At 47.7% G+C, this 24,474-nt stretch overlaps 1 protein-coding gene across 1 annotated transcript; it reads right to left on the bottom strand.

Moving 5' to 3' along the window:
• Positions 1–11,663: 11,663 nt before the first annotated feature.
• PNMA6A (PNMA family member 6A) lies at positions 11,664–13,046 on the bottom strand. The gene is given in 4 exon segments (XM_005615109.2): positions 11,664–12,038; positions 12,041–12,165; positions 12,168–12,428; positions 12,431–13,046. Coding segments are annotated over 4 exon segments (1,377 nt in total).
• Between the last annotated feature and the right edge of the window lie 11,428 nt (positions 13,047–24,474).

The raw sequence follows: 24,474 nt of genomic DNA, 5'->3' as shown, positions 1-24,474 counted from the left end.
AAAATGGGCAGAGGACATGAACAGACATTTCTCAAAAGAAGATATGAATATGGCCAATAGACACATGAAAAGATGTTCATCATCGCTAATCATCAGGGAAATGCAAATCAAAACTACACTAAGATATCACCTTACACCCGTTAGATTGGCAAAAACATCCAAAACCAAGAGCGACGAATGTTGGAGAGGTTGTGGAGAAAAAGGAACCCTCATACACTGTTGGTGGGAATGCAAACTGGTACAGCCACTATGGAAAACAGTATGGAGATTTCTCAAAAAGTTAAAAATTGAAATACCCTATGACCCAGCCATCCCATTACTAGGTATCTATCCTAAGAATCTGAAATCAGAAATCCCAAGAGTCCCTTGCACCCCTATGTTCATCGCAGCATTATTTACAATAGCCAAGATGTGGAACCAACCTACATGCCCAGAAACTGATGATTGGATAAAGAAGATGTGGTATATATACACAATGGAATACTACTCAGCCATAAAAAAAGACAAAATTGGCCCATTCACAGCAACGTGGATGGACCTCGAGAGTATTATGTTAAGCGAAATAAGCCAGTCAGAGAAAGATGAACTCTATATGACTCCACTCATAGGTGGAAGTTAGTATATTGACAAGGAGATCTGATCAGTGGTTACCAGGGAAAAGGGGGGGTGGGGGGAGGGCACAAAGGGGGAAGTGGTGTACCCACAACATGACTAACAAAAATGTACAACTGAAATCTCACAAGGTTGTAATCTATCATAACATTAATAATAAAAAAAAACCAAGACCCAACAATACGCTGCCTCCAGGAGACTGATCTCACCTCTAAAGAAAAACATAGGCTCAAAGTGATGGGATGGTAGATGGTACTACAAGCAAATGAAAACCAAAAGAAAGCAGGTGTAGCCATACTTACATCAGACAAAATAGACTTCAAGACAAAAAAGATAACAAGAGACAAAGACGGATGATATAAAATGATAAAGGGGGCTGGCCCCGTGGCCGAGTGGTTAAGTTCGCATGCTCTGTTTGGTAGCCTGGGGTTTCACCAGTTTGGATCCTGCGTGTGGACATGGCACTGCTCATGAGGCCATGCTGAGGCAGCGTCCCACATAGCACAACCAGAAGGACCTACAACTAGAATATACAACTATGTACTGGGGGGCTTTAAGGAGACGAAGAAGAAGAAAAAAAAAAGATTGGCAACAGATGTTAGCTCAGGTGCCAATCTTTAAAAAAATGATAAAAAGTCAATCCATCAAGAAGACTTAACATATATGTACCTAACATAGGAGCATCAAAGTATATAAAGCAACTATTAACAGACCTAAAGGAAGAAACTGACAGCAACACAATAATAGTAGGGAATTTTAACACCACATTTACATCAATGGATAGATCATCCAAACGGAAAGTCAACAAGGGAACATCAGTCTTAAATCAAACATCAGACCAGATGGACTTAATAGATATATAGAGAACATTTCATCCAAAAGCAGCAAACTACATGCTCTTTTCAAGTGCACATGGATATTCTCAAAGATAGATCACATGTTGAGAAATAAAACAAGAGTTGATAAATTTAAGAAGATTGAAATCATATCAAGCATCTTTTACAACCACAGTGGTATGAAACTAGAAATAAACTGCAAGAAGAAAGCTGGAAAAGTCACAAGCATGTGGAGACTAAACAACATGCTACAGAACAACTACTGGATCAATGAGGAAATCAAAGGAGAAATCAAAATATACCTGGAGACAAATGAAAATGAAAACACAACATACCAAAATCTATGGGATGCAGCAAAAGCAGTACTAAGAGGGAAGTATATAGCAATATAGGCCTACCTTAAGAAATAAAAAAACTCAAACAATCTAAAATTACACCCAAAGGAACTAGAAAAAGAACAAATGAAACCCAAATCAGAATGTAAATAAATTAGAGACTAAAAATACAATAGAAAAGATAAATGAAACTAAGAGCTGGTTCCTTGAAAAGACAAGCAAAATTGACAAAGCCTTAGCTAGACTCACTAAGAAAAAAAGAGAAGGCGCCAATAAACAAAATCAGAAATGAAAGAGGAGAAATGACAACGGATACCACAGAAATATGAAGGATTATAAGAAAATGCTGTGAAAGGCTATATGCCAACAAATTGGATAACCTAGAACAAATGGATAAATTCCTAGAATCATACAACCTCCAAAAACTGAATCAAGAAGACACAGAGGACCTGAATAGACCAATCACAAGTAAAGAGATTGAAACAGTAATCAAAAACCTCCCAAAAAAACAAAAGTCCAGGACCAGATGGCTTCCCTGGTGAATTCTACCAAACATTCAAAGAAGATTTAATACCTATCCTTCTCAAACTCTTCCAAAAAATTGAAGAGGAGGGGATGCTTCCTAACTCATTTTATGAGACCAACATTACCTTGCTACCAAAACCAGACAAGGACGACCCACAAAAAAAGAAATTACAGGCCAATATCACTGAAGAGCATAGATACAAAAATCCTCAACAAAATATTAGAAAATAGAAAACAACAATATATTAAAAGGATCATACACCACAATCAAGTGGGATTTATTCCTGAGATGCAAGGATGGCCCAACATCCACAAATCAATCAATTTGATACACGACATTAACAAAATAAAGAAGAAAAATCATGTGATAATTTCAATAGATGCAGAGAAAGCATTTGACAAGATTAATCCATTTATTATAAAAACTCTCAATAAAATGGGTATAGAAGGAAAATACCTCAATATAATAAAGGCCATACACGACAAACCCACAGCTAACATTATACTCAATGGTGAAAAACTGAAAGCTATCCCTCTAAGAAACAGGAATAAAACAAGGATGCCCATTCTTGCCACTCATTCAACATAGTACTGGAAGTACTGGAATCCAGAGCAATTACGCAAGAAAAAGAAATAAAATGTATCCAAATTGGAGTGGAAGAAGTGAAACTGTCACGATTTGTAGATGACATGATTTTATATAGAGAAAACCCTAAAGAATCCACCGAAAATCTATTAGAAATAATAAACAAATACAGTAAATGTGCAGAGTATACAAAATCAACGTACAACAACCAGTTGCATAACTATGTACAAAAAATGAACTAGCAGAAAGAGAAATTAAGAATATAATCCCATTTACAGTCACAAGAAAAGAATGAAGCACGTAGGAATAAACTTAACCAAGGAGATGAAAGACCTATACACTGAAAACTATAAGGCGTTGTTGAAAGAAATCAGAGGACACAAGGAAATTGAAAGATATTCTATGCTCATGGATTGGAAGAATTAACATAGGTAAAAAGTCCATATTACCTAAAGCAATCTACAGATTCAATGCAATCCCTATCAAAATCCCAACATTTTTCACAGAAATAGAACAAAGAATCCTAAAATTTATATGGAACCACAAAAGACCCCAAATAGCCAAAGTAATCCTGAGAAAAAAGAACAAAGCTGGAGGTATCACACTCCTTGCTTTCAAAGTATACTACAAAGCTACAGTAATCAAAACAGCTTGGAATTGGCAGAAAAACAGACACACAGATAAGTGGAACAGAATTGAGAGCCCAGAAATATGTCTACACATATATGAACACCTAAGTTTTGACAGAGAAGTCAAGAATATGCAAAGGAAAAAGGGAAGTCTCTTTAACAGGTGGTGTCGGGAAAACTGGACAGCCACATGCCAAAGAATGAAAACAGACCACTATCTTACACCATACACAAAAATTAACTCAAAATGGATTAAAGACTTGAATATAAGACCTAAAACCATAAAACTCCTAGAATAAAACATGGGCAGTATGCTCATTGACATCAGTCTTAGCAATATCTTTTTGAATATGTCTCCTCAGGCAAGGGAAAGAAAGGAAACAATAAACAAATGGGACTACATAAACTAAAAAGTTTCTCCTTAACAACAACAAAAAAAAACCATGAACAAAATGAAAAGATAACCTACCAATTGGGAGAAGATATTTGTAATCATACATTCTAAGGGGTTAATATCCAAAATATATAAAGAACTTGTACAACTCAACAAGAAAAAAACAAACAACCCGATTAAAAAATGGGCAGAGGATGTCAACAGACATTTTTCCTAAGAAGACACATAGATGGCCAACAGGCACATGAAAAGATGCTCAACATCACTAATTATTAGGGAAACGCAAATCAAAACCATAACGAGTTATCACCTTATGCCCAAAAGAATGGTTATTACTTAAAAAGCAAGGGAATAACAAGTGTTGGAAAGAATGTGGAGTAAAGGGAACCCTTGTACACTGCTGGTGGGAATGTAAATTGGTGCAGCCACTATGGAAAACAGTATGGAGGTTTCTCAAAAAATTAAAAATGGAACTATCATATGATCCAGCTATTCCACTTTTGGGTATTTATCCAAAGAATATGAAAGCACTAATTTAAAAAGATATATGCACCCCTATGTTCATTGCAGCATTATTCACAATAGCCAAGACTTGGAAGCAATCTAAGTGCCCATCAATGAGTGAATGGATGAAGAAGATGTGGTGTATATATATACAATAGAATACTACTCAGGCATAAAAAATATGAAATCTTGCCATTTGTGACAACATGGTAGGAACTTGAGGGTATTATGATAAGTGAAATAAGTTAGAGAAAGACAAATACCATATTATTTCACTCACATGTAGAAGATAGAAAAAACAACAACAAACATACACATAGATACAGAGAACAGACCGGCAGTTACCAGAGGGGAAGGGGAGTTGTGGGAGGGTGAAAGGGGTAAAGGGGGACATTTGTACAGTGACAGATGGCAACTAGACTTTTGGTGGTGAACACAATGAAGTCTATACAGAAGTCAAAATATCATGATGTACACCTGAAATCTATATAATGTTATAAACCAGTGTTACCTCAATAAAAAAAATAATAATAACATCAATTTATATTGAAAAAACTATTTTCCCCCTTTCAAATTGGTAGGAATTTTTACAAACAACAGTCCATGCTGGCAGGGCATGGTGAGATGTGCATTCTCATACACTGCGGCAGGAATGTAAACTGGAAAGCTTTCTGGTGAGCAATTCATAAAATGGATCAAGTTGAAAATTCCTCGAAAATATTTCCAGAGGGAAAAAACAGAGCTGTGCAGAGATTTAAATGCAAGGATGTTCACAACAGTGTGAGTTCACAACACTGTGAGAAGGGGAAAATTAAAATGTCCAACAATAGGGAAATGATTAAATAAATCATATATCTAGATCATGAAATATCCCACAGTCATTGAAGATCATGATTTTGAAGAACTTTTAATGATTTGTGGAAATGGTTATGATATAAAATTAAACAAAAATCAGTATACAAAATGATATCCAAGTACGTGACTATAATCTGTTTCTAGTTATAATGTATAACCATATATACACATATACATATACGTGTGTGTGAAAAAATAGAAGGAAATACACCAAAACATTAATAGTACTTTTCTCTAACAAGTGATTTTATTTGCTTCTTTACACTTTTCTCCCCTTTAAATTTTTTTGCAACCAACACATATACTTTTATGATTAAAACAAACCTCACCAACAAGAGACATTATCTGCAATCTAGGTAGGGGAAATCCCAGTGTCTTTCAGCCCCGAAGCCTAGGACTGCACAAAGGAATCCAGCTCCTCTGCAAAATTTCCCACTACCTTGAATAGGGAACCAGAGGAGACCTTTGTTCCCAGAATGAGTGGGGTGAACCCAGCCTTGAATAATGGATAAGGGAGAGAGACGTGGAAACAGGGATCACGTATTAGCCCTGAAGAGTTCATTCACTCACAAGAAGAGGCATATGTCCTATCAAATGGAACAGGTAACTGTCACATCTTAATTCAACTGGCTGCTTACAGAAGCTGAGTAGTTAGAGCGTGAAGCACCTGTGTCTATCACCTGTGTGAACCGGCGAGGGAAGGCATGTTGGCTTAGATGCACCTGTGAGCCTCAGGAGCCAAACTGCCCGGGTTTGACTCCTGGCACAAGCACGTACTTCCTGTGTGAACTTGGACAAATTACTTAGTGTCTCAGGACCTCAGTTTCTTCATTGATAAAATGAAGATGATGGTATCTGTCACCTAAAGCTTTTTGGAAGATGAACTGAGTGATGTTTGAAAAGTACATATAACCCTGCAGGCCTGGCACGCTTGAAATGCTGTACGAGTGTTTGCTGTTGTTATTATTTGTCCCCATTGCCTGCATACTGACTCAGGCTGAGCTGAAATACAAATAGTGAATGCTAAGGGGCTCACTTCTGAAATGCAGAAAACCTTCAATGTATCAGGAAGGCCCAGAAGCAGCAGCAACAATAAATTAGAGAGTTGGGTGAAGATGAGGAAGTTAAAGGGAACTCCCCCCACCCAATCTCATCGATCTTCCTCACAGGCCCGGGGAACTTTTAGAAAACACCATCAATTAATTTTTTAAGACCAATTCAACTTTATTTTGCATTTAGTTAAAAATGACCCAGGAGTGTTGTGAGTTTAAAAGAAATAATGTATTTTAGATGTCTTGCACTTCACCATTTGCCCCATCAGTCCTACTTCCAGGAATTCATCCGTAGGAGACAGCCTGACAAGTTTGCAAAGATGTAGTATAAGGTTGTTCAATTTCTGTGTTGCTTAGAATAATGAAAACCTAGAAACAACCTAAATAGCTATCTATAGTGGACTGGGTTAAATAAACTATGATATGTTGGTAAAGTGGAATGCTATGCAGCCACTAAAGAGGATGAATATTCGTGTACACCTATGTATTCACTGACATGGAAAGCTGTCCACAACACACTATTGAGGGCAAAATGGCAGGTTGAGGGTCACAGCACCCACCTCAAAGTATCCACATCTCCACACACAGTTGTGAAGAGAGACGCGCTTGGAAGAATGAGCACACAAAGGCTGAGAGCGGTTGCCTCTGGGAGGCAGGATTTCAGGACATTTGTGTTTTCTTCTTTGTGTCTTTCTATATTTTTTTAATTTCTAGAATGAGCATATATTATCTTTGTAATAAAGCAAATCAGATTGGGTAAAAACCATCCATTTGTTAAATGAATGAATGTCTTTTAAAAAATCACAAAACACAACAAATGGTTTCCTTTGTCACCCTCCTTCCATCCTTTTCTTTGGAGTTAAGCTGCCATTATTAAGTATGCTATTCTTTCGACTGGAATGTAAATGCCCTGTGAAGGAGAATGTAGCTGGGAATATCTCACACAGAATTATGAATGATGAATGTGGGTAGGTATCAGAGGCCAACAAAAAGAGCAAGCAACATTTAGAATTCTTAGAATGTTCGTTTTTCTCCTCAGAACTAGAATTGCAAACCCCAGTTCAATCCAGGGCCTCCAAATGGTCAGTTTTAATTCTTTCTATGAATGTATCAGGTATGAGTGCCTCTCACGGAGGATACGAATTAAGTAGAAAACTGCTCTCATTATCAGCAACTGAGGAAAGCCACGCACTTCTTCACTGACCAGAAGGACATCAGCTTACCTGGCTTTCACTCACTCACCTGGACAGGAGCCTCGTGACACTTCTCCTTCCAGCATCCATCGTTCTTCTGTTGACTCTAACTGGGAGATCATGTCTGGTTCGGTAATTGGAATCCTTGGTTTTTGAAAAAGAAAAGGGACTTAGCTATTTGTGCTGAGGACATAATGGTGCCCCAGAGTTCCATTATAATCACTTGGCCTTCAGGGGGAAAGGGTAATCTAGGAGACCGCACAAATGGTACTAAGAATATCTCCACAGGGCCCAGTGTGATTTCCAAGAAGGGCTGGATGAAGAGAAGGTGGATGGGCACAGGAGCAGGAGCGGGAAACTCAGCTTCAAGGAACACCTGGCTTTACTTGCCCAGACAGAATGGGCATCTCAAGTCATCTCCAGCGGAGCCTGAGGAAACCCCTATCAGAGGACAGAGAGACCAAACCCTCTGAAGCAACTTAAGTAAGTTTACCAACAACTCTGTTTGCCACTAGGCTTTCAGCAGGAAAGGGAAACAGAAATGATCTATTTTTGGCTCCCAAGGAAACAGAAATTCGAGTCCTGGCTCTCCAGCCCCAGCTCAGAGGGTCCATGAGAAGGAATGCTGCCCTTACCCAGAGAGATCAATGCCCCGTCCTTCTCCGGCATTCCATCCTTACCTACATCCCTCTGAGCTGGGCCCACCTACCCCCCAGCCTCCTGGCAGAAGTCTGAGGGCACATCTGTGAATAAATATCACAGACTCCTAAAAGACCCAAACCATTCCTACTTACCCTGAGCCTCCTCGGGGAGAGCTGGTGTTGGCAGCATTGTAGGAAGAGAAGATGGACAGGAAGTAATCCAACAGTGTTAAGGTCTCCTCTGCTCCGAGTCTGATGCCTACTGAACACCTAGTATGTGTCTAGCTGAGTGCTTTACTCCATGGAAGCTACCAAAAGGAGCAGAAACACTTCTGCTCTTGAGAAGAAAGTCATTTTACTGGGAAGAAAAGAATTAAAGCAGATTCCAATGAGCCCCCACATGCTGGGCATGGTGAGGGTGGGAAGTTCTCTTAGCAGCAAGGGACTGGCCTGATGTGCCCCTCAGTATATGCTGGGTGCTCCCAATTCCAATCCTCTCCAGCCCCAGCTCTCTGCCTGATCAACAACTGTTTGTGAGGCAAATGATTAAAACAATTTGAGAATAAAAGCCCTAAGTACAAAGTCAAATGATTAGTTTTCCTGCAGAGAGTATAAAGCCTGCTGGAGCAACAAAGACGGGAGGGAGGTGGGGGTGGGGGGAGCGATGCTGGATGAGTGACAGTAGCTTTCTAGGGGATGTAGTCTTCAACGGAGGGTGAGACTTGGATGGGACATTTCACACCTTTGGCCCATGGCACCAAGAGTCCTTACAGCAAGGATTCAAGCTCCTTCAACTCCCATTGCTTTGCAGGGAGGCATCCCCACTGCCATGGTCTTCTGCTGGATTACTGTAGCTGTCCCATAACTGGCCTTCCTGCCACCTCCAATCTCATGCTCTACCATTCCATTGTCTACACACCAGTTGCTGAGGAAGACTGGCCCTGAGCTAACATCCGTGCCCATCTTCCTCTACTTTATATGTGTGATGCCTACCACAGCATGGCTTGCCAAGCAGTGCCATGTCATGACAGGAACTTGTGGGCATGGACAGTGGCTAGTTGGTTCCCCATGAAACTCGAGTTGTCCCCAGGAATAAGTGAGCTAGGTGTTGAAGGGAGGGGGAGGAACCACAGGCAGGATCCAGGGCTCCAGGATCCCTGGCAACACTGTAGGAACTCAGGGCACCCAGACAGGTCAGAGAGGTCACGTATGCAATCCCAGAGACCAGCGGGTCACAGAAGGGCCCAGGCATGAGGTCAGATGCCCCTGCCAAGAGCTAGGTCCAGGACTCTGGGCTGCAGGTGTTTGCCCCTCCACCCGCTCAACTCACTCCTGCCAGCTGACAAGTGGCCAGACTGTCTAGCCACCAAGGGACGTTTGGGGACCTGCAGGTATTTCATGGCTGGGATGGAGGGCGGGCTGGGCGAGGGATCCACAACCCTCATGCCCTGGGTTGGGGGAGGAAAGGTGGGGAGACCCGCCCTTCACTCTGAGTCCTGGGCAGGGCGGCCCCTCCAGGTCTTTTCATTTTCCTTAAAGCAAGTCTGCAGGTGGAGGTGGTATGGATATGTTTGGGCCCACTCTCCGTGAAACCCCACAAGTGTCTAGAGATTTTCAGTTGCTCAGTAAGTGTTGCCATTGTTGTTCCATGGTGAGGTTTTCACATTTCAAGAACCTCAAATTAAAAGACATTTCGGGTTTTTTCAAAGACTCTCCGTCTAATACTGGCTTTCTCACAAAAGATGCTAGAGGCCTCTGGGGCATGAGAGTTCTTTGTTGCAATGGCCACACCTCTTGCATCTTGCACATTTAGCAGTCCTGAATCCCAAGCACTGGATGCTAGTATTGCCTTCCCCCATTCAAGGAGAAAACCAAGATCACTCCCACCCATTTTCAAAAGACCAAGGGACAGGACCATCCCAAGATGGGGACCATCAGAACTCCACAGCTGTGTATTTCACCTATAAAAAGGAGGAAAAACCCTCATCATGTCCTAGTCTGCCAGCCAAATTGCCAACTCTACGCTCTCACTGGAGAAATCTCCCACGTGTGCTGAGCAGGAATCCTTTTCTAGTGCCCCACCCCCACCCCCAGCAGACCCTTCCCTTAGCTGCCCACAGCAGAGGTGACACACAGCTGAAATGGTCAATGAAATTTATTGAAGAGAACCACTTACTGAAACCATTGAAGAGAAGGGAATGACAACACAGAGAGGAACTTCTAATAGCCACTACAACCCACAGTCTTGGGGAGAGTCTCTAACAGGGTGCCTCAGCTGCCCCCCATGCTGAGGCCCTCCCACCACAGTCTCCCTTCCTGGGAGCCCCACAGTCAACCTCTTGCCAGAATGATGGATGCTGGCCATGTCCTCTCACTCCAGGGCACCCCCTGCCCCTCTGGCTGACAGGCTGGGGTGGGGCCCTGCCCTATGGGACCACACAGGACAGTCACAGGAGGCTGGAAAACACAGTAGGGGACACCCCACCAAGACGAGGAAACTGAGCCACAAGTAATAACAGGTTGGCACATCAGAGGACAGCCCCAGTGGAGCCTCCCGCAGCCCCTCCATGTCCCTGCTCCAGTTCTTCCTTCCTGAGGACCCGGGCTGAGTGCCGGCCACACCCTCATCTGTCCATCCTTCTAGGCATCTCCTGGGACTGGGTTCGGGGACTCTGGGGTGGGGTGGGGGCCACTGCTCGGATAAGCACACATCTCCACAGGAACAAGCAGCAGTTGCCCTAAATCTCCACCGAGAAGGCAGAGTTGAGCTCATAGCACTGGACGAGAGCAAGCAGAGCCCGGGCTGGCACTGAAGCTCACAGCACGTGCCAGGGCTGAGAGGCGGCTGCCCGCTCAGCCAGGACCCCCACCCCGGGATCACACACACCTCACAGCTCTGCAGAGAAATCATGGCTAGTTTGTGTATGTGTGTGTGTGTGTTGTGTGTGTGTTGAGGGTGGATTACTTGACACGTGGGTCACTACAGGGTCCACAGAGACACAAGTGGGCTTCCCAGAACAGGGAGCAGGCCGTCCCAGGTGATGGTGAATGGGGGTCCCCCTCGTGGGAGGCTCAGGTGGCTGGCACCCTCGAGATGACCCCTAATGTCTCCCAGGCCCATGCGGGTGGCAGATGTCCTCAGGTGCCCCTCACCCAGGCCGGGGCTGCCGCTCGGGGGAGCTGCCACGCTGGCTGCCAGAGTTGGCAGGGCTTGGAATGGGGATGGGGATGGGGCTCGGTGTGGTGCTGCCTTGAGCGGGGGCTCACCCCTCCCCTGCCCATTTAGGGTAACACATGGTCATCTTGGTCACTTGGAAGGGCTGATGGTGGGGGTCAGGGCCCCTTGGGGATCGTGAGGGGCCAGGGGCTTGGTTTGGGCTGGACAGGCCCCTCCCTCGGCATGCTCCCCATGTGGGGTGAGGCGGCTGCCCTGGCCTCGCCTCCCCCTGCCTCCAGGGCTCTACTGCCCGGGAGGAGAGGGGGCCCCTGGGCCTTCTGAGCCTACTTGCCCGAGGAGGACTCAGGGCGGCTCATCTCCTCAGCCCTGTCCTCGTTTCCCAGCTTCTCCTGGATGGACTTCAGCCCCTCCTGGGGGTCTGCTCGGCCTCCTGCCCTTGCGAGGACTTCTGGGTCACCGCCAGGCCCTCCTGGGCCCACTCCGGAAGCACTGCCCATCTGGGCAGGGGCGGGGCCCCTGGGGGCCTCTGAGGGTCCTGCCTGATCTAGCCCCGCAGGGGCTGGGTCATGGTCGTCACCACCCTCCTCCTCCTGCTCCTTCTCCTCCACCTTGTCATCCTCTGCCTTAGCATTGGCTCTGGCATCAGCCTGGGCATTGGCCCAGGCACCAGCACCTTCCTCCACCTGGGCTCTCTCTCTCTCCTGGCTAGACTGGCCTCCCATGCCTCAGACTCCCGAATGAGCCCCAGCATCTCCCGGAAACTTGGAGACCTCCCAACCATTCTCAGCTTCCTCAGCGCTTCATCCAACGGCTCAATAAGGTTGGCCTGGTGAGCACCTGCCTCAGGTACACATGGTCAGCTGAGGCTCTGGCCAGGGCCCCTTTCTCGATGGCTTTCTGCAGCAGGACTTCCAGCCTCAACACAAAAGCAGAGAGACGCTCGCCTGACTGCTGCTGAGCGGTCAAACACTTCACCCAGGTGGTCGCCTGGGACTTGTTGTCTCCAAATACCTGGATCAGGGCTTCCAGGCAGTCCTGTGCTGTCCTGGCAGGATTCTCTGCCAGAAGCTGGTGCATGAGCTGCAGGCGGTCCCTCGAAGGCCTTCCATCAGCCTCCTCCTCCTCTCCCTTTCGGAGACTCCCTGCCACCCACGCAGCATGTCTGCGGCGTGGTCTAGCCAGGCCTCAAAGGACTCCTCCCCTGGGGCCGGCTGGCCCCTCCCGGAAAACATGCCCAGGCGCTGGTATCGCAGGGTCTCCACCCAAGGCCGGACCGCCTGACTGACCGCTTGGAGCCAGCACACCCTGCGCAGCCCCAGCCCCAGCCCCAGCCCCAGGGCGCAGGCCACACTCTCCACCGTCTTCCCCTGTTGCTCCAGGAAGTGGGACACGCGACTGAGAAACTCCTCGCCTGAGCAATGGGGCACAAACACCACGTTCCAGGGACCCCTGGTGCCTGGGATTTCCCTGGGGACCAAAGCATAGTTGACTTCCCGGTCAAGCTCGACCAGGGCTGCAGTGGCATTATCCTCCTCTCGAAACACTTTGCCCAGCACGGTAAAGTGACCCAAGGGCCACAGGGCCGCCTCCACGGACTCCTGGAGTTCGGCTTCATCACAGTCCTCCGGGATGCCCAGGATGAGCAGTCCCGTGCGAACGCTGACGCCCATCCACCTGCACCAGTCCTGCAGCATCCTCACCGCCATCGCCCGCGATTTCCGCCGGGCGCGGGGCTAACACTAAGGGCAGGAAACAGTTCCCAGCGCAGACCAGGCTAGCACTTGGGGGGAAATGAATTGGGGCGGGAGCCTAGGACTCAGAGGGAACGGCCCAGGTCTCCACAGCCTGTGAATAGGAACTGGCAAGAGTTAATGCCGGTCAACGCCGACTCCCCAGGCGCGCCACCAGCTACCCCTCCTCCTCCAGCGGCGCCTCTGGGGCCCAGGCTCAACCCCCGCCCTGCCCTCTGCGGGCTCACAGGGGCCGCGGCCCCCTCCCCACGCCGCCCCCGCAGTCCTGCTGGGGCCGGCGGAGGGCGGTGGGGTCTCCCGGGCCAAGCACACTCTCCCCGAGTCTGGTACCCACTTCTGGGTCAGGATCCAGGACTGTCTCCCTGCTGATGGCTCCAAATGTTCAATCTCTGCGCGAGACCTCTTCCCTGACCTCCACACGTGCTCATCAAACTGACCACTGGGATGCCCCATGGGAATTTCAGGATGAAGATGTCCAAACCGGAGCACTTCATCCTCCTCAGCATGCCTGCTTCTTCCCCAGGTTTCCCCCAAGGGCTCCCTCTGCCTTCCACCTGGCTGCTCAAGCAAAGATGCCACGATTCTTTCTCCCGTCTCCTTGGTTCCTCTCCCCAGTCTAACCCATCATCGGGTTTTATTGACTCTAGTTGGTGACTACTGCCCCTCTCCACGTCTCCATGGTCCCTGGCCCCGTCTCCTGCTCTTCCTGCCTCCACTCTGGCCCTTCTCTCTACCCCATTCCCACTCCCATGGCAGCCAAGACAAACTCTTTGCAACACCACCGGACCCTGCTCCTTCCTGGCGACAGGTCCTCTCTGTCACTCCCCATCTCCTTAGAGTAAATTCCCAAGTCCCCTCCCTGGCCAACGCCTCCCCCCTCCAGGAGCTGGCCTCCTCTTACGCTCTTCTTCCTGTGCCCCCCCCCCCAACACCCTCACCCCAGCCCCTCTCACCAGACTCCTGCTGCATTGGCCTTCACGACTGGCCCCAGAACACACCCAGCTCCTTCCCACCTGTAGCCTTTGCCTTTCCTCCTCCTCTGTGTGGGACAACCCACCCCAAGAACTTCCCGTGATGGCTTCCTCCTCCTCCTCCTCATTCAAATCTCAGCTGAAATGTTCCCCCCCCTCCCAGGGGCCTCCTCTGCCCCTGGCCACCCACATCCAAAGTAGACCCCAGAGTACCCTCCGTTCATGTTCACACTGGCGGCATTGATTTATGCATCATCACGTGATAGATGCTGGTTTGGGTCCTTGCTTTGGGGCATCAGGGCCTCTCTCCTCAGATGACAAGCCCCCCAGGAGAAGGGACCTTGCCCATTTTTCTCACCCCGGCATCTCCAGGGCCTAGAACAGAGTCTGGCCCAGAGGAGGCCCTCGGTGCCTTCTTTTGCACAAGCACCTGCATCTGTCAGCCTGCTCCCATCTGCCAGGAGCCTGGGACCTTTACCCCGAGGGCTGTGGAGAGCCCTGAGGGTTTGAGGCAAAGGGATGGCAAGGACCAGACCTGCCGTGTGGTGAACCGAGCAGCAGGGAGGCAAGCCTGGAGCAGAGAGGGGCTTCTGCAGTAGTCCAGGCCGGACGGTGGTGGTCTGGGCCTCCTCGGGCAGAAGGGTCCAAGAGAAAGGGGAAGATACAGGCTGCAGAGAGGGAGAAGGCACAGGGAGGGCTCAAGTGGGGTTCCAGGATTCTCACTTGCGTGTGGACCCAGAGGATGAGAAGGCCCCTCTCTGACATGGGAATCGCACCAGCAGCTGTCTTTCCTCTCACCTTTTGTGAGAGGAGGTGTTGAGAAGTGGGGTGACAGGGGTGGGTATGAGTTTCTGTGGCCACGTTTGCATTTGAGAGTCCTGTGTGCCACCCAGCTAGATACACACTCTGCCCTCTTCCTCCCTCCTACCCCCACCACCCCAGCCCCACCCCATCCAAGCCCCGTGGGCAGCTAGGCTCCCTGGTACAGGTAAAGGAATTGTAATTGTGCCACCTTCTTGGTTCAGCCCCCAGGGTTTCTGTCTTTTGGCTTGGTACCCCTGATTGCCAGCGCCGGGCCCTGCACAGAGGTGGTGCTTGGCAGATGTTGACCACATGGAGGAATAAACACAGAAACACTTCACTGTGAGGTGGTGCGGAGACGCTTCAGTCAAGATTCACAGAGGCCCGGGGCTGCTAGGTGACGGGACGCTTCCATAACACACCTCCTCTAGTACTCGCTGTTAGGAATAAAGTCCAGAGGATAGCCAGCCTGGCCGAAGCACCTGGAACATGGGCAATTGCAGCAGAGGGGGCGCCTCACATTTCTCTCCACTTGGCTGCTTCCTAGCTGAGTGGCCTCGGGTAAGTGTCCCTTAACCTCCACGGGTTGAGTGGGAGCATTGTCTGCTCACAACCCAGGAAGGGCTTCTCTGCTTTGCACCACAATCGCTGAGGGCCCAAGCTCTGCACAGCCAAATGGGCCCCTCCCATGTCTTCCAGGGAGAGCCTGGCACTCCCACCTACCTTCCTACCAGGCAGTGCCTGCCCACACTTCCTAAATTGTGGCTTCAGATCAGCTCCCCGCCAGCCACAGCCTGCTCTGACTGCTCAACAGCCCTCTTCCTCCACCGCCCCCTCTGCCCCTGCTCTCAGCCTCTGGGAGCTCCCAGCCCTGCCCCAAACCCTCCACAGGTTCTTGGGCATCCAGGCGGGGCCCCTCCTCCCCTTTGAGGACCTGCCATTCCTTGGCTGGCTGCTGCTACCTGGGGGACAGTACCTCCTCAATTTCTTCCTGGCTGCCAGCCCCCTCTGTGTCCACTCGCCCACTGCAACCTCACAGGTGCGGGTGGCTCCTTTCAGGCTCACATGGCCCTTCTGAGCGTCACCCCAACACGGCACTCATGTTTCCCTGACTTGGGGTCCTGCTGGGCTGGGTAAGTGTCAGCATGTCCTTGGTTGGCCCTCCGCAGACCTGGTTGTCTGCAGCACGCTCCCTAACTCATGGCAGTCCCTCTGGAGGAGCTGGGTGGTGGCGAGCCCACTACAGATGTGGGACTCGGGGTGGCCGGCCTCTCTCTGCCTTGGGTCAAGGTTGGGATGGTCCTCATGTCAAGAATTGGTGATGGGAGTGTAAATTGTCACAACAGCTTTGGACATCTGCATGGAGTCATTTTAAATGAATCATCCACCTACCTTGTGACCCAGCCCTGGCACTCTTACTTATTTACCCAGGAGAACGGAAGACACATGTCCACAAAGAGACTCACTCAAGGGCATTCCCATCAGTTTTCATCATAATAGCCTCACACCAGAACCAACCCAAGTGCTCATCATCAGGAGAAGGGATGAGGGACTTGCTGTGACTCCGTACCCTGTGGCAATCCTACAAAGCAGCGAAAATCAGTGGATGGCTGACCCTCACAACCACATGGGTGTGTCTCACAGACAATCTCTCTCGGGTGAGAGAAGTTAGAGAGCAGAGTGTGACACCATATGATTCCATTGGTATGGAATGCAAGCACAAGCAAAACGGGTCCATGGTGAAGGAGATTCAGAGGGCAGTCACCTTCAGAAAGGTAGGAGCGACTGGCAAGGAGGTTGAGGGTACATTCTGGGAAGATATCAGTGTTTTGTATCTTGACAGGCGGCTGGGTTAGTCCCTGGGTGGGCTCAACCTTCAAAATGCTTTGAACTGTACACTCTGAACAGAGGCGGCAGGGAAATGAACCATATTCTCTGAGGTTCTGTTATGGAGCACCTGGTCCTATGGACTGAATTTTGTCTCCTCCATATTCGTAGGCTGAAGCCCTAACCCCCACGTGACTGTATTTGGAGATAAGGCCTATAAGGAGATAGTTAAGGTTAAATGAGGTCATAAGGCCCTGATCCGTTTGGAGTACTGTCCTTCTGAGAAGAGGCGACAGAGAGCTCTCTCTTGTGCTCTCTCCCTCTCTCTCTCTCTCTCTCTCTCTCTCTCTCTCTCTCTCGTTCCCCTTCCCCTCCCCCGCCCCAAATGCACAAAGAAGAGGTTGCAAGTGAGCACACAAAGAGATGGCAGCCACCTGAAAGTCCGGAAGAGTGCTCTCAGCAGAAACCGACCATGCTGGCACCTGATCTCCAACTTCCAGCCTCCAGTGAGAAAATCGAGGGCTGTTGTTTAAGCTGTCCAGTCTGTGGTACTTTGCTTATGGCAGCCTGCGCTGACTAAGACACCTGGCTTCCATTGTGTTCGCCTGGGGAAGTTGCTCGTCCTTGGAGAACCCCTATTTCCTCATCCGTCAGCCATCTGCCTGTCTCGCTGGGAGGCCGTGGGAATCCCCTGTGAGATATGTCTGTGGTAGTGTTTTGAAGATTTCAAGTTCCAGCACTCTCCTGAGGTGATATTGTATTCCCTGCCGTGATGGGTACAGCACCCCTATCCAGGCTCTGCCTCCTGTAAGGTGCATAGTGGGGGTGGTCAGGGTCAGAGTCCCAGTGAGGGAGGGGATAGTGGAGACTCAGGAGCCCTTAGTCATGAAAACTCTAGGAATCACGATTTCCAGGCTGCGAGGCAGGCCTGGCCTGGTGTTCTCAGGCTTGATCCTCCTCTCCCAGCCCTGCCTCCTCAGAGCCTAGCCATTTCCATTTCCTAGGAGTGGAGCCCAGGAGAGGAGGGCAGGTCTGTGTCTCCTGACCTGCCACTTCCTTGCTTGGAATAAGGGTGTGTCCTGGCCTATAACGCCTTGACCCAGGAGACTGAGTCCACTTCCTCCTTCAGGAGCCCAGCCCAGCCCGGTCCAATGGGCCCTCGGTGAGCTCCGAAGGCTCTGCTTGTCTATTTATCTGTGGATCTCCTTCCTGGGCCCTCTCTCTCCTGACTGACCTCCAGCCCTCTCCAAATGCAAGCGCTCCTTTAACCTCCAGGGGGCCAGGTGTGAAGGGAATTTCCTGTCCTTCTCCCTTGGGAAGGAAAGATATGCTTTATCTTTTCTCTCCCCACTCCCCACAGGGTAGGAAATTCCATCCCTGTGAACTTGGGGAGCTCCCAGGGCCTTCCCCAGACAAAATGAGGACCTTCTTTAATTTATCCAACAAAGAGTTAAGCTGCACCCACTGTGTTCCACTCATTATGGTATATGCTGAGCCTACGCCTGTGGGCCACAGCAGAAACAGACCCTGCCCCAACTCGGTGCATGGTCTAAGGGGTGACCACAGACCGTGAGGAAATTATCCTTCAAGCAAACTTTGAGGGATAAACTCTGTCATATCCATCAAGGGGATCCACCGCACCCCCACCCCATGACCTAGCATCCATTCAGGTGGCAGCAAAAGCTCTTTATATCCACTTTCTTCCAGGAATGGATGGTACAGAGATGCAAAGGATCAACCGATATTCACTGGGTGCTTGTTCCAAGTTAAGTACAGCTCTAGAGTTCAGGGATCTGAGCAGTGAGCACAATGGGAAAAGTCCAAAGAGAACAAAAGATGTAACTCTTGGCTTTGTTTTTTCGTTTGTTTTGTTTTTTGTTTTTTGTTTTTTTTGTTTTTTTTTTTTTACTTCTAGGGAGCCTAGCAAAGACAATCCTCATGAAAACCATGACTCTTGGTTGTCAGAGCCAGGTGCTTGAAACAGAAAAGTGTCCCATTTTAGTGTCAAGAGTCATCACGTGTGAAGAACTCAGACCATGGACAGTGCCCCAGAAAGTGCAGTGTGGGGAGGAACGGAGGGAGGCCAAACAGCTGTTCTCTCATTCAAAAGGAACTGAGAGTTTGACCTGTGGATCGGATGGGAATGCATGTGGAGGGACTGGAATTTTGACTTTTCTAAAAAAGTCACTCCCGAGTCTTTGTGAATCTATTTTAAGTATCATACCCGCTAATACATATAAAATGGCAAATATGACTAGTGCTACGAAGGAAAGGAACACAGTGCTATATGAGAACTCTCTAGGGAGATGAGAATTAGTCTGGAAAGTCAAATAAGTCTTTCCTAAGGAAATGGTGCTGGGGCTGAGACCCAAAAGACATGGAGGAGATACCCAGGGGAGGGAGGAAGGGAAGAGCATTCCAGGCCAAGGGTACAGCAATGTTCAAACGTCCAGTGGTGGGGACAATATTACGTAAGGGAGGCTGAAACATGGCAGATGGAGCAAGGGTGGAAGGCTGGTTTGAGATCATCGTGATTGGCAGACAGGTATCAGACCTCTCAGGCTGTGTAAACTAGGGTAAGGAGTTTAGCCCTAATTCAAAGCATGAAGTGAAGTAATTGAAAGATTTCTAAGCAAGGGATTAATGTGATCAGATTAGGATCTTAAGAGATCACTCTTGCTACAGTGTGGAGAAAGTTTTGGAAGGGGCAAGGTGGTCTTTTGGAAGACCAGTGAGTGGGCTACTGCAGAATCCTGGCTGGCAGAGGAGGACAGCTTAGATGGAAAGTAGTCAGTGTTTGCTCACAAACCCCCCAAAATAATTCTGAGACACTCTATATCCCATCCCACACGGAAGTCGACATCTAAAATGTTTCACTCTAAGTTTAAGTAGTTGTAAATATCTCATTTCTGCTATATTGTAAATGTTGACATTTTAAAATAAAACTTTAACATCACTATTTTGATGGCATCCACTGAAATCTAAATACCCTGCCAATTTGATACCCATCATCATCCATTTAAAAATACATGAAAAAGCTCTCCATTAAGTTGGAAAATCGGCATTCATGTTTCATCTCCTTGAACTCATACTTCCATGCCTCTTCCCTCACATAATTTTATCTGAATGTGATCTATCTTTTATCCTCGACATCCTTTGTGGAACCCCATAGTGTTTCTCTGTAACAAAAATACACAAACAAATGGAAATGCTATGTTATTCATTGTGACCCAAAGACTCTAAATTTTTTAAAGTTTCCATCACTACAGTTATTAATCATAATACCCAGTTGCTCAGAATAACAAAGATTGTAAAGTTTTTGATAACTAATTATTCAACATGAAAAGTCAAGTTTGGTTGGAAATGAATCTTTAGAAGAGATGGATGGGATTTTTTTTTCCCCACGAATTAACGTTTTCACGGACAAGTATGAGGTGTGCAAATGTGAGGCAGGATCCTGCTTTAATCGTAATCCTACTTACTTTTTTTTGTCCAAAGAAGTGGATGGGAGCAAAAGGAGATCTAACATCATATGTTGTCTCCTTCTTTGAATTCCTTCCATGAGGTCTGCCAACAATCACACAACGATCTCTCATGAAAAATTGTATTTAAGGACCAATCAATCAGCTGACAACTCGATTAAGTCCCCTTGCAAAACACTGGAAGCCACGTGGCCTTGCTCCTTAGAGCCCTTCATTTCGCAATGTCTGAGAAATATACCAAAAAACCTTTGCAAAGACATGGCTATGGATTCCATCTCTTACTCTTTCACCTAGAAGTACTCTGCTTCATGTGATTCACTCGGAAAAGTCTGGGCACACTGACTATTAATTTAAACACACTTTTGACAACAATTAGTTTTGGATAAAAATGCTCTTACCTTATACTTGTCTTCAACATATTGCCGTCAAAACCTTAAAGTGGCAGATCTAGCTCATTCAATATGTGGGAAACATATGCCATGAAACTTCACTGGGAAAAGCCCTCATCGTTGTCACATCAATGAGGCAAATCAGCCTTAACTTCTGTCAGAACAATCTGACTTGCTTTTTCAAATTAAATAATTGTGTTAATGTGTGGTTGGAAGAATATTTTTTAAACCACTAAGAAATGCATGATAGGACACTTCTTTGAACATAGATATTACTAGAAACGTCAATATCGAGATTTAAATGCTATAGAGGTAATATACCTTATCCATTTTTTAATCAATTATAAAACGGGACAATAAGGCTGTTTCTCATCACCTAGTTTATTATAAACTTATGGGATTTCTAACTAAAATTTTATGTTGTCAAATAAGGCATTATTTTTTTTAAAGATTTTATTTTTTTCCTTTTTCTCCCCAAAGCCCCCCGGTACATAGTTGTATATTCTTCGTTGTGGGTCCTTCTAGTTGTGGCATGTGGGACGCTGCCTCAGCGTGGTTTGATGAGCAGTGCCATGTCCGCGCCCAGGATTCAAACCAACGAAACACTGGGCTGCCTGCAGCGGAGTGCGCGAACTTAACCACTTGGCCACGGGGTCAGCCCCATCAAATAAGGCATTATAATGGCACGCATCCTTGCGTGTGTATTCCAGTCTCGTGTTGGTCTTTGGGGAATAAATAAATCACAATTAGGTAAACCTCAGAAATAAACCCATTTAATTTTATTAGACATTATGGTCAACCTCTCCTCATGTCATGAAGAGAGAGAAAAGACTCTACTGCCAAAAATTAATTCTTCTGGCAGCTAGTCCCATGCTTAGTGCCATATGAACCATAATCTTTGAGGCTGCGTTATGGAGCACCTGGCGCTATGGACCGAATTGTGCTCCCCCACCAAGTCTGGATGGTGAAGTCCTAACCCCTAGTTCCTCAGAAGATGAACTGATTTGGAAACAGGGTCCTTGCAGATTTGTTGAGATCGAGTAGGGTGGGCCCCTAATCCAATATGACTGGCGTCCTTATACAAAGGGGACATCTGGACACGGAGACACACACAGAGAGACAATGCCATGTGAAGATTGGATTTCCACGGCCACAATCCAAGGCTACCAGAAGCTAGATTCTCCTTCACAGCCTCCAGGAGGAAAAAACAGTTCCAACACCTTGATTTCAGACTTCTGGCCTCCAGAACTGTAAGACAATAAATTTCTCTTTTTTGCGAGATTGCCACCCAGTTCGTGGTAACTTCTACTGCAGTCCCAGGAGCCTAATACATCTGGGAAAGTTTGGATTCCCCTGGAATCCACAGCCTGTCCAAGGGAATAGCTTGGCTTTCTCCTTCGGCACTGGCTCACTCACATGTTGTGGGGCGGTTGGTTGGGACCCTGGTTGCCAAGGAAACCCTGAGGTTTGGCTGGAGTTGGCCATGTACATTTGCTATGCTGTGAGGCTCTGTCACCTGCCTCCAAATTGGGCTTCCGAGGTCAGGCCCCTCCTCTGTGTCCTTTTGGTGGCTCTATGGAAGGTGATTTCCCCAGTGCTCTAGTCAGCCACAAGAGAAACCAGCCTCTGACTCCTCCAAATCATGAGTGTGTGTGTGAGGGGGGCAGGGATCAGGATCCCTGGAGGGGATGCCACAAGAAATGTTCCCTGTAAGCAGAGAGGTTGTGAGCAATATCCAGTAGGACACTTGTGACCAGCAGTGACAGATGACTGCAAATAAGATGCCTGGCCTCAATTGGGATGACCTCCTAGGGCAGAGCTGGGCCGAATTGGGCCTGCTTGAGTTCGTGGTCCTCACACACTCCCTGGAAGAACTGAGTCTTTTCAGGGTCAACTCAGAGGAGAGAAGGCGGCCAGCAGCACATGGCCTCCAGGCAGAGCCTAGGCCCTCCCTTTCAGGACATGGAGTGCCCCCATGGCCTGCAGCTTTGGGTTAGAGGGAAGGGGGCACTAGCTGACAAAGACAGTGGCCTCGAGCGACTGGGGGACAGCCAGGCAAAATACTGGCTTCCGATGGAGAAGTTTGGTCCGGGTCAGCAAAGGGACCCTGTCCAACAGGAATCTGCTTGACTCCCAGCTCTGGTGTTTCTCAAATCCCAGATGGTGTTCCTCCTCAGTGGCCCCTGGGTTCGCTCACCACCTGGACCTCTGTAGCCACTTCCGGCGTGACACAAGTGCTCCCTCTAGTCCATCCCCAACACTGCTTCCTCGCCAACCTTTCTAGTTCACAGACACGAGCAGGTCATTACTCTCCTTCACAAACTTCCAGGACAGAGATGCTAGCCTGGAGATTCCAGTGGCCTGCTGCACATCTGGGGCAGAAGTCCACAGTTCTTAGCATGGGTACCACAGGCCCTTCATGGTGGCCCCATCTGACCTCCCTGTGGACCTGCTCTCTCCTTGCCCCTCCATCCATCACCCCGGGCCCCATCCACACTAACCTTCTCTCCAGGCCCCAGATATCTTCTGACATTCGACTCCATCCACTGTAGAGTGAGTGCCTCGACTGTGGGGAGCTTGTCAGGACTGCGAGGCCTGACAGAAAGGCAAACAATCAAGGTGGGCCAAAGATCAGCTCAGCTACTGGCGTGGAGGCACTTTCCAGTCCATGGCAAAGGGAGGGAGAATCCAAGCAGCACGTGGCAGCCTTGGCGAGTTGTGGAGTCGGATGCTACTTCATTCTGCAAGCAGTATACTGGAGAGAAGGGAACTGGACATAGCAAGAGCTCCAGAGTACCGCACAAAGTTCTCGCTGGATCTATGACTGCCTACTAACTCTGCATGCTCAGATTGAGACACACAAGGTTGGGCACAGAACACCTTCCAGGAGCTGTGAGCTGGAGAACTACCAGAGCTTACCCAGTGTTCCCACCAGTCAGAGTGGAGAGACCACACTGACGTGCCCAGATACCCATCACAGAACCCAGAAAGGCCACACATTAGGAGGGAGGCTCAGGTAGCCCTATGAGACCTACATTAACAAAGCTTAAAAACAAGCCTTGAAAGGCTCCTGCTGGTCTGCAAGTAAACAAACTGCCTGCTGGAACAAAACCAAGACACTTAAGAACATAATGGTTAAAACGTCCAGCCTCCATGCAAAAGTTTCTAGACATGGGAAGGAGAAAAACGTGACCCATAACCAAGGGGAAAATGTGCCAATAGGTCAAGAAATGGCAAGAACAATGGGACTAGCACGTGAGAACTTAAAGGCAGCTATAATGTGTTCCAGAATCGAAAGGGCAAACATGAGTATAATGAAGGAACCAATGAGGAATAATCTCAATAGAAAATGACAACAGTAACGAAGAACCAAATGGAGAACTGAAAAGTACAGAGGAGAGAATATGGAACACTGTAATAGACCCACAAGCACACAGTCAACTGATTTTTGACCAACACCCCAAATAAAATCAGTGTCAAAACGAAAATCTTTTCAAATGCCTTGATCCCATACCTCCCCCAAAATACAAAAATTCATTTAGGTACACCATAAGACCTAAATGCAAAAGCTAAAACTACAGATCTTCTAGAAGAAAACACAGGGCAATACCCTTGCAAATGTAGGCCAGGCAAAGATCTCTTAGGCATGATCAAGAAAGTGGTCACTATAAAGGCAAACAAATGATGCAATGGACCTCACCATCATTTAAATCCATCTGCTCATGAACAGACACCACTGAGAATACGCATAGGGAAGACACAACTGGGAGAACATATTCCCAACACATATATCTGACAAAGAACTCACATCCAGAGTATTTTGACAACCTGCACAACTCGGTAATAAAAAAGGCAAAGACCGCAGCTGAAAACTGGGCAAGAGACTTGAACAGGCACTTCACTAAGGAAGATA

The sequence above is a fragment of the Equus caballus genome, chromosome X (genome assembly GCF_041296265.1).
Source record: "Equus caballus isolate H_3958 breed thoroughbred chromosome X, TB-T2T, whole genome shotgun sequence".
Lineage (NCBI taxonomy): Eukaryota > Metazoa > Chordata > Mammalia > Perissodactyla > Equidae > Equus > Equus caballus.
The sequence above is the reverse complement of the archived record's forward strand: the minus strand, read 5'-3'. Positions and strand labels throughout refer to the sequence as shown.